Source organism: Bradysia coprophila (genome assembly GCF_014529535.1).
Source record: "Bradysia coprophila strain Holo2 chromosome IV unlocalized genomic scaffold, BU_Bcop_v1 contig_5, whole genome shotgun sequence".
NCBI classification, from domain to species: domain Eukaryota; kingdom Metazoa; phylum Arthropoda; class Insecta; order Diptera; family Sciaridae; genus Bradysia; species Bradysia coprophila.
Window position 1 is genome coordinate 3,680,499 of NW_023503374.1, and position 10,554 is coordinate 3,691,052.

Consider the following 10,554-nt stretch of genomic DNA (forward strand, 5'->3'; position numbering starts at 1 on the left):
CTGACCTGACCCGAATTTACTTGAAAACTGAAAATCTGTACGCACAGGTAAATGAGGACGTCTGGCCAACAATGTGTTCACAATTCAAGTTCAGTTCTAATCAGAGTAGATCGGCCACAAACGGTGTTCATTGTTAGTAATTGGGTTCTACAGCTGGATACAGTAAAACTATTCTTGTCTGCAAAATGCTTCTTTATTTAGTGAGCGACTTAACAAGAATGAACAATGAAAAGTATACTGAGGTTGATTGTATTACAAAAGCATACTGGGTGGAATTATAACTCAACACACCCCCCTTAATTCCATCCTAGTATCGTGGATTCAAACAAGGTTCAAATTCTTTCGGTGCTTTTCGAACAATATTTTTCCGAGGCTTTTTGTCATTACGTCGGCGGTTTGTTCGGACGATGGAGTGTACACAACGTTGATTTCTTTGCTTGCAATGCTGTCGCGAATGAAGTTATACTTGACGTCAATGTGCTTCATTCGCTTGTGCTCACGCGGCTCCTTAGCGACATTGATGCATGATTGATTGTCTTCGTAAATATCTGTAGGTGCAGTGCATTGAATTCCCATTTCACGTAACAAGTTTCGCATCCACTTTGCTTCGCAGACGGCTCCAGCGAGAGCAATGTACTCGGCCTCCGTTGATGATAGACTCACGGTTGACTGTTTTTGAGATGCCCAACTAACGACATTTCCAAAAACTTTGAAAACATAACCAGACGTTGACTTGGAATCGTTCTTGTCTCCAGCCCAATCCGAGTCCGAGTAGCCAACTAAAATGCTGGAATTTTCGTCGCGATTATATTCCATTTTCATATTTTGCGTTCCCTGAATGTATCGCAAAATTCGTTTGGCATGACTGTAGTGTTCACTGGTGAAACAATGTTGGAAACGACTCAGGTAAAATGTTGACCAACATAGATCTGGTCGAGTGGTTTGAGTTGCATGGATTAGGCAACCGATTAATTGACGGTATGGTTGACTGCTCTCATCGTTGGCAGCATTATCGGTAATTGGTAAGTTCAAGCCCACTTCCATTGGAGTTGCCGCTGGTTTGCAGTTTTCCATGCCAAATTTTTTTAATAGATTCTTCATGTATTGTGGCTGACTAAGACTTAGCACTCCTTTCTCGTTATCCTGCGTAATGTGAATCCCCAAATACGATTCCACTTGCTCGATGTCAGTCATTTCAAATTCTTTTGCCAGTGCCCGTTTGATCGATGTTATGACTTCGGAGATGTTTGATATAATGAGCAAGTCGTCCACAAATACCAGAATGAATCGCACGACGCCGTTATCGACTTTTGTGTAGAGACAGGGATCAGCTTCGCACCGCCGAAAACCAATTCGAATGAGGAATTCGTCGAGCCGTTGGTACCAGACTCGCGATGCTTGTTTCAGTCCGTACAATGACTTTATTAACTTGCAAACCTTTGTTTGATCCTTTACGAATCCTTCTGGTTGAGTCATATAAATTTCCTCTTTCAACTCGCCGTTGAGAAATGCCTAATTTACGTCCATCTGTCCAATATAATACCCAAAATGATTTGCCACTGCCATCACCACTCTGAATGTTGTCAATTTTGCTGTTGGTGAGTATGTCTCTGAAAAATCGAATCCTTTTTCTTGGGTGAAACCTCTGGCAACGAGACGTGCTTTATATTTATCTAATTCACCATTCGCTTTGTGTTTTAGTTTAAATGTCCATTTACAAGAGATCGGTTTACGCCCCGGAGGTAGGTCGCACAGAACCCATGTACCATTTTTGACCAGTGACTTGTACTCTGCGTTGATAGCGTCTCTCCAATTCGTCCAATCGTTTCGTTCTCTTGCTTCAGAAATGGAAGTTGGATCGTCTTGAATGAACGATTCAGCATTGAGTGAATGATGTGCAAAAGACGCCCCATAGCGTTCCGGGGGTCGTCGATCTCTATTGCTGCGACGTAACGCAATCGGCGATTGTGGTTGTTCTTCAACTAAGGTTTCATCAATGTCTTCATTCGGTGGTTCCACGACCAAGGTTTCATCATTGTCTTCATCAACATCTTTGATTTCTTCTTCTTCGGATTCTTCCAGCTCGATGTATTTTGGCTCTGATTTTCCTTCATTGATGATTGACTTTTCATTGAAAGTAACGTTACGCCCAATGACTAGCTTGTTCTTTTCGATATCCCAGAGTCTATAAGTCGATGGTGTTAGACCGTATCCTAGCATGATACACTTGCTTGCTTTCGGTTCAAATTTCGATCGATTGTCTTTCGGAATGTGATTGTAACAGATTGAACCGAAGACTCGTATATGTGATAGGTCTGGCTTCGACTTGAACCATATTTCTGCCGGGGTTTTGTTTCTAAACTGATCGCCATACGCAGTCGTCGGGCAGCGATTTTTAATGTAGTTAGCAGTCAGAATGGCTTCGTTCCAAAAGCGTTTCGGCAATTTACTTTCCAACAGCATTGTACGTGCCCTCTCGACTAAAGTACGATTGAGTCTTTCCGCAACACCATTCATCTCTGGATTGCTTGGAGCGGTCAGCATCAGTTGTATTCCCTTTTCCTTACAGTAGTTCTTCATTTCGGTCGAAATGTATTCACCACCGTTGTCTGCACGCAGATTGGCGATCTTCGTACAGTCGACTTTCTCTACCTTCGCACAGTGCTGAGACTCCGCCATGGCCACATATTCTTTGAACCTTTCGAAAACGTCGCTTTTTCGTTCGATGCAGTAAACTGTGGATGTTCTTGAGAAGTCATCGGTAAAGGAAACGAAGTACCTTGATCCATCCCAAGCGAACTCAGTTACTTTACCAAAGACGTCCGTGTGTACCAATTCTAGCAAACGTTTTGATCGAACAACGTTCCTCTTTAAAAATGGGAGACGGCACTGTTTGCCACCCACACACGGTTCACAGAATTTGTCGTTCGTGTCGACGACAACTTTTTCTAATCCAGTCACCATTTCATTGTCGATCAGTTTTCTCATGTCCTTCTTATTTAGATGACACAATCTTGAGTGCCACAAATTCTGATTATACTTATCGGCGACGCCAGCGAAAGCGGTGTTATCTACTTGGAAGACAGCTTCGTACAGCATTCCAATCCTCTTTGCTTTAAATGCAATTTCGCCATTTTTGGATACCACAGCTCCATGCTTCTTAAACGTTACCTCGTACCCTTTATCGCACAATCGTGCAACGGACATCAAGTTACACTTAAGACCTTCTACGTACAGCACATCTTTGATCGTTCGACTCGGTGAATCCTGTCCTGTTTTAACGGAAATGTTACCTTTCTCATTCGACAACAATTTTGCTCCATCCTTGGCAACAGCTATGGAGATTGGTTTAGTTTCACTTGTTTCACCGAAATACGACTTATTGTTGACCATGTAGTCCGTTGAACCAGAGTCCATAATAAATTTCAGTTCTCCCTCTTCATTGCATTGGACAGCTTGTGCCTGCGAATCGACGATCAATGCCGCACTATTTTCTTCGTTGACGAATGCACAAAATGATGACGCCTCTGATGAATAACCGTCGTTGCTATCTTTCGTAAAGTTGGCGCTTTTTCGGGTAGAATTGTTCGTTCCATTGCCGTTCGAGCCGTTGCTCTTTTCCTGCGATCTGCATTGTATTTGATAGTGACCTAACTTGCCACACTTGTAACATCGGACCTTCGATCGACTTGAGTTCATGGCTGATGGATCATTGTTTGTCTTACTACTCCCTGCGGCATACGAGCGTTTTCCATATTCGTCGAGGATTCGACTTTTAACAAATTCCAGTGTTAGATTTGTCGGGTCGATGGTTTCTATGGCAGTTACCAGAGTATCAAAACTCTTCGGCAATGTTAACAGCAGATGGCATATTATATCAAGTACTTCCATTGTGGCACCGATTGTTTTGAGATCGCGAACATTCTTGTCGAAGTTTAGGAAGTGCGTCTGCATCGCTTCACCATCGGTATACTTCATCGTAAGCAATTGTTTCCTCAACAGCAACTGACCCGCAACGCTGGTTCTCTCAAATACTTTCTTCAATGAATCGAATATATCCTTGGCAGTCTTCTTGTCCTTGATATATTCCAGTTGAGAATCATGAATGCATTGTACTAGAAGATTTTTGCATTTCTTCTCTTGCAATCGAACCTTCATTTCTTCGTCCATATCCAGATCTTCGACTAAGTCCTCCAAAGGGGTTAGTATGAACTCAGACATATCCTTTTCTTCCAGTAGGACTTCAATTCGAAACTTCCAGTTGTTGAAGTTCGTGCCATCGAATTGAATATGCTTGGTCGATTTTTCTCGTTCCATTTTCTCGTTACGTAATCCGAATGTTCTTTTCTACGAAATTCGTTCTCGTTTCGTACTGTCTTTCCTGATCCTCAGAGCTATACTGGGCCGATAACCTGTTAGTAATTGGGTTCTACAGCTGGATACAGTAAAACTATTCTTGTCTGCAAAATGCTTCTTTATTTAGTGAGCGACTTAACAAGAATGAACAATGAAAAGTATACTGAGGTTGATTGTATTACAAAAGCATACTGGGTGGAATTATAACTCAACATTCATGTCCAACAATTTTAGAGAGGTCGACCTGCAATATATTTCAACTGAACTGACCTGACCTGAATTTACTTGAAAACTGAAAATCTGTACGCACAGGTAAATTAGGACGTCTGGCCAACAATGTGTTTACAATTCAAGTTCAGTTCTAATCAGAGTAGATCGACCACAAACGGTGTTCATGTCCAACAATTTTCCGAACAGCTTTTCTTTTAAATTGCTTCGCGAATGATGAATTAAATCGAGAACAAAATTGACCACAGACGGACGAAGCCCACCCAACTGTTGAACACAAATTGCAAATGTTACAATATTCAAGACGTCGCACAGATGGCATATTCTAACTTAATGAGAATTCAATATATTCGTTTTGTTACGGAACGCCATACTCCACATGTGATTGCACACAATTTTGATTGTACATACCCGACCAGTGTACTGGTAGAAAATATTTGCACGACTTTTCGCAAATTTTCGCAATTTTCTCAAATTTTCTCACACAACAATTCACGAAATTTTGAGAAAATCGTGAAATACTTCCGAAAATTCGTGAAAATATATTCGCCTGTACAGGTATTGAGGCACTGTACGCCCGACGGTTACGGATGACGCAGTAAATTAATGAATACATTTTATTATATTATTGTCGTTCGACGCATCCATAATAACATGCTAAAGTTGCTGTACGAGTTGAATGATAGACGGCACGGATGGGTAAACTTTTTTTTATTTAACATGCTACGGCTTCAGCAAACACCTCATCACTATAGGCAAACGTTCTGATTCGAGCTGTGACCAATGCGGTCACCATACTGACACAGCTGAGCATTTTCTGTGTGACTGCCCTGCCTACATTCTAAACAGGATGAAGCATCTAGGCAACTACACCATTAAATACCAGTCCATCAAACATATGCTACCCAAGGACGTCCTGAACTTCATCGTTAGTTCAGGTAGACTCCTGGAATCAGCATAGAACCGAAACAAATCATCGATGGTAGCACAATAGGCCCAACGGAGGCCTCCGTGCGCGATCTAACTCACAGTAGTTAATCAGAGCTATCTCCTTAATAATAATAAAAAAAAAATTGCAAAAAAGGCGTCCCATTAAGGTGTTCTCTCGACTGTAGAAATAATACAGATTGATCGGCGCTCTGTGGCTGAGCCAACTCGCAGTGAAGAATGCTCACCGGGTATTTCTAGACAAACGTTTAAAATGAGCTTGAAGGATTGCTGGTGATCTTTGGTTCGACTTTCCAGTTAATACTTTGATTTTATTTTGTGATACTTTTGGAATTAATTAAAGAAGTTCAGTTGGGAAATTGTAACCCGTTGAATTGAGATTGAGAATAAATGGAAGAAATAAATGAATCTAAATCAAGAATAGGTCGAGTCCAGTTGTAACTTAAAGGTAAATCTAGATTAAAACATCGTAACACGGCTACACTCTCAGAGAAACAACACATTACACAAATATATAAGCACTACGTATATTTTAAATAGATTGAATTAAAAATCAATATTTTATTAATATTATTGTTATTAGCTTGTCGTAACATATTAATGAGAAATTAAATGTAAAAAAATAAATAAAATTATTATTAATCAATCAATTAATAGGGTATGTGTGCGTATGATTTGATAGTTGAAAACTCATATGGATATCAGGTTGGATATGTTATGTTTCACCGCTCAATTTATTTATATCAACGTTACATCGACTTCATACCTTACATACTAGCAAACTTATACCAAAGATTTGAGCCACAAACTCTCTAATACATGGATTGCATTAAAATTTACTACTTTTATTATTATTGATGAATAATATCAAAAAGCTGTGTAGGACTCGTAGGGTACGCAAATATTAAAATGGCATAATTTTATAGTTTTCATTTAGATCTATTTTTCACGATACCTCCTCCAAAAGGTTGCTATTGGTTCGTTCCGTTTATTAGTATTTGCCTAATGCTCGAAACGCAGAAATGCTTCCATTTCATTTTATTTACTTAAATACTATTCCATCAAAACTTAAAACTCTGTAGCTCCAGCATACCAGGAAACAATTCAAAGGAGGTACTACTTCCACTCGTGTGTCGTGTATCCATTATATTCACAAGGAAGTAAATATATAATATTTTCTCGCACTTCAATGACGGAAATGTACGGTTTCTATACTTTAAAACATTGAGAAGGTAATTGTCGAACTCACTTTGTTAGGTTTCAACTTAAACGAATTATATCTAGACTGAAAATTACGAACAAAACTACGTAAAAATTGTGTCCCTGACATGAAAAACGAAATATTTGGTAGTGTGAGAATTGGTGGGCAAAGTAGCGCGAAGAATTTAAGTTTGCTTCCACAATACACATCATTTGAATTTAAAATAAAACATTTAAATATGGGAATGATTAGCGTGAGGTTAGAGGTGTAGACTTCATTATCAGATGGAGACCATTATAAATTGCTCCAAGAACGATGATTGATTGCAATGGATCAATATGTTCGAAAACACTCACTTTTGACATAATTCATATAAAACACTTGAAAATTCAGACTCTTTATCTTTTACCAAAACCAAAACTTCATTACTGATACTGGATTTTGCTAAATTGAAAACTATCAAAAATGGCAACGCCCACATGTATTGATGCAACATTCTACGTAAAATCTTCCAAAATATACATCTTATACAAACTGATGTTGGGGACACAATGTCAAAACTCAATCCGCAGTACCTTCAGTGTGTCTCATAATGGCCAGTTCAGGGCCTGATTTTATTATTGGCAGTGTATAGGGTGACTAGTCCTTTCTTCATTTGAAAATTTCACTTTTCAGCATTAACAGCTGGTGCACATAGCGAGTTTGACATGAATAGTATTTTTCGTACCAAGACAGGAAATGACGATTTTTTCAGCACCAGTCCTAAGTTTTCCATACGAGCGAAGCGAGTAAGGAAATTTAGGACGTGTGCTGAAAAAATCCATTTCCTGTCGAGGTACGAACAACGTTTTGTGCATCGGACAACTGAAATAGACAAAACACATCAATTTACTTGAATACATACACACTTCACATTCACCTCGTATAGTCATAGAAAAATTCAAGTAATTCTTTTCCCGCACTATAAATCGTAAAGAAATGAAGTTTTCTCACGCACGATATATAGTTCGGGAAAAACTGACATTTCCTAATGAAAAATCATGGCAAAATAGGTCGTATTTCAGTTGTCGGATGCACAAAGTTTTTTGATTTCTGGTCTTTTCCAATCGTTTTGAAATGAATCAATCGACCAAATTGCATAGGTTTCTAAAATTAACTGACTCTGTTTGTCCACATTGACCAGCTGGTCAAACAAGCTAAACCAGCTAAATCAAAATAGTGCACAAAATTGATAGTCGGCCACTGTATCTGAATGAGTGAAGCAAACATTCTGGTCCGTATCACGAATTAAACGGCTTGCATAGAGATAATTTTCCGAAAGTTTGAAACTTCTAGGTGGCGTTAGGGATGACCAGACGGGTAAAGGGAGATTTTCGTTTTAAATATTTTTCTCTCAATGTCTCTCTCTTTCGTTGTCGAAAAAATCTTTAGAACAACATTTGGGATTTTTTTCTCAGAATTTTTGTAGTTTCAAGGATCTAATGAAAGAGATGATATCAGCCTAACGATACTTGTTAGATAAATAACTATTCTTACTTTTTTCAATTTAACTAATTTATTATTGTTCCATAATACATTAGGCATGTAGAATACAAATAGACTTTTTTTTATCATTGAATTAGTGAGAAATAAACATCAATCGATTGTATAACAAAAGTTTAAATTGCATACATAAATACGTACCATACATAACACCATATCAGCGAAATAATATTAACGCTCAGTCGGATTTGTGATCGTGTTATGTAAGGCGGTCAAAGTTCAAAGCTTTACGTTTCAGTTATAAATAGAAGTAAGACACTCTGGCATCTGAATTCTTGCCGTGTGCTTCGTCCGCTTCGTACGCACCTCATCAAATTCGTTGACTGATTTTAAACTGAAGATTTTTTTTTCATTTTCAGACTGGGCTATTAATAAACGGGAAAATGACAACGACTCACGACAGCGCTGAGACTAAAAAAGAAATTTTAATCGACGGATACTTCTACGATATAACTAGTTTTGCTAAAATCCATCCCGGTGGACGTGTAATTGAGTATTATGCCAAAAATGGTGAGGACAGCACTCTTGCCATACAACAATTACACCGGCGGTCCATAGAAAAAGTCAGGAAGACAATAAGTACCTTAAAAAGGCGACCAGCTACAAACAGTGAAAGTGAATATACTTTAACATCGTGTCGCGTTTGCTCTTTCATTTTCATAAATGATTCCAATTCCAGTTGGATTAGATCCTATAGTGCTAGAGAAGAACCGCAGTTTCACTGAAGATTTTACGAAATTGTACCTGGAATTGGAAAGTGAGGGATGCTTTACAACGTCGTACACACAGGCATTGATACGTCTGGTGGAAGTGTTCGTCTTTACCGGTATTGGGTTAAAGTTTTTCAGCCAACATAGCGTTTTGAAGGCGGTGGGATTCATATTTATTCTGATTGGTCGAGTTCGAGCCGCGTTTTTAGTGCATGAGATTGCTCATTTTTCCTACACTGGTCATCCGAAAATCGATCGAATTATGGCATCGCTTGTTGACGGCAAGTTAATGCAGATCGGTGTGTGTTATGACGATGATTTTGAATAAGAGTTGCAGGGTTTTTTGTCGGACTTTCCGGATCGCGATGGAGGAATCAGCATAATCGACACCACGCAATGCCGCAAAGATTAAATCATGATATTGACCTTGAAACAATGCCCCTTCTAGCCTACAATGCTAAAGTGATTAGGGAAGCTAAAGATGGAAAGGGGTTCCTTCTTCAAAATCAGGTAAATTCAGTTGCGTGACACGGGATATTTTTTCCTAAGATTAATCGAACAAACTGTCAAGTGTAGGCGTACCTATTTGTGTTCGATACTCTACTGGTGGGAATGATTTGGACGTTATATCAAGATCCCAAATATGTGTTGAAACATAAGAGTTACGTCGACCTTGTTGCCCTGATCGGCCATTACGTGCTTTACTATCATCTTGGATTTTGGACATGGTTGTTCTGTCTGTGGGGCGTTGCATTTTATTTCGTTTTAACGTTCTCGTTGAATCACACATTCTTACCAGTAACAACCGAACCAACTCATTGGATCGAATATGCACTACATCACACAGCCGATGTTCAACACGAACCATTGTATGACTGGGCCACCGGATATCTTAATTATCAAATCGAACACCATTTATTCCCGACGATACCCAATTTCCGATTGTCATCGATCAAACATAGAGTGAGAGCGCTGGCTGAAAAGCATAACATTTCGTACCATATTCACACGTATCCAGAAGCTGTGCGGAAAACGTTCAATAATTTGTCGGATGTATCTGAACAAGTGAAACAAACATGAGATTGAGTAAACAATGGATTTGAAAACTTTTAATTTTATTAGATATGAATTCGAAAGAGGCTCCCCTCCCCGCTCATTGTTATTTGTGCCAGCAATGTTCAGTAGGCCCTTCGGGTAGTCTTATTTTCCGTGTTTCTACACAAGCCTTAGGCTTCAATTCGAAAAACCTGAGTTGTGTTGTTTCGAGGGATTCTTCTGAAAAACAGAAGACAAAGACCCAAATCGAAAGCCTTTTCTATTGGAATTTTTTATATGTGCCCAGTAAGGTATTCGACCCCAGAAGCCAAAAACATTTTTAGAAAAATTCTTCAAAGCTTGTGTTTGAGGTGATCAAAAACCTAAAACATGCACTTTACTTACAAAAATTTCTCCAGTTACACGAGCCGTACAGGGTCGTGTGGAGTGTCATTATAAAGGTAATTGCCGAAAAAAGACTGAAAACTTACACTTTTCTTACAGACATTTCTCGAGGCACACGAAACGTACATG

The 10,554-nt window shown here is 39.1% G+C and overlaps 1 protein-coding gene across 1 annotated transcript; it reads left to right on the forward strand.

Moving 5' to 3' along the window:
- The first annotated feature begins 8,482 nt into the window (after positions 1–8,482).
- On the forward strand, positions 8,483–10,093 carry LOC119071759 (acyl-lipid (8-3)-desaturase-like). The gene is made up of 5 exons (XM_037176798.1): positions 8,483–8,573; positions 8,635–8,890; positions 8,955–9,266; positions 9,323–9,495; positions 9,562–10,093. Exons 2-5 carry the CDS (start codon positions 8,659–8,661, stop codon positions 10,063–10,065), a joined length of 1,221 nt encoding a protein of 406 aa, XP_037032693.1. The 5' UTR covers positions 8,483–8,573; positions 8,635–8,658; the 3' UTR covers positions 10,066–10,093.
- Positions 10,094–10,554: the final 461 nt, after the last annotated feature.

Excerpts from the sequence above, each read along its gene's own strand:
- LOC119071759 (XM_037176798.1), top strand. The coding sequence starts at position 8,659 with ATGACAACGACTCACGACAGCGCTGAGACTAAAAAAGAAATTTTAATC. Across the intron at positions 9,267-9,322 it reads TATGGCATCGCTTGTTGACG|GGTTTTTTGTCGGACTTTCC; the intron begins GCAAGTTAATGC and ends TAAGAGTTGCAG. Across the intron at positions 9,496-9,561 it reads GGTTCCTTCTTCAAAATCAG|GCGTACCTATTTGTGTTCGA; the intron begins GTAAATTCAGTT and ends TGTCAAGTGTAG.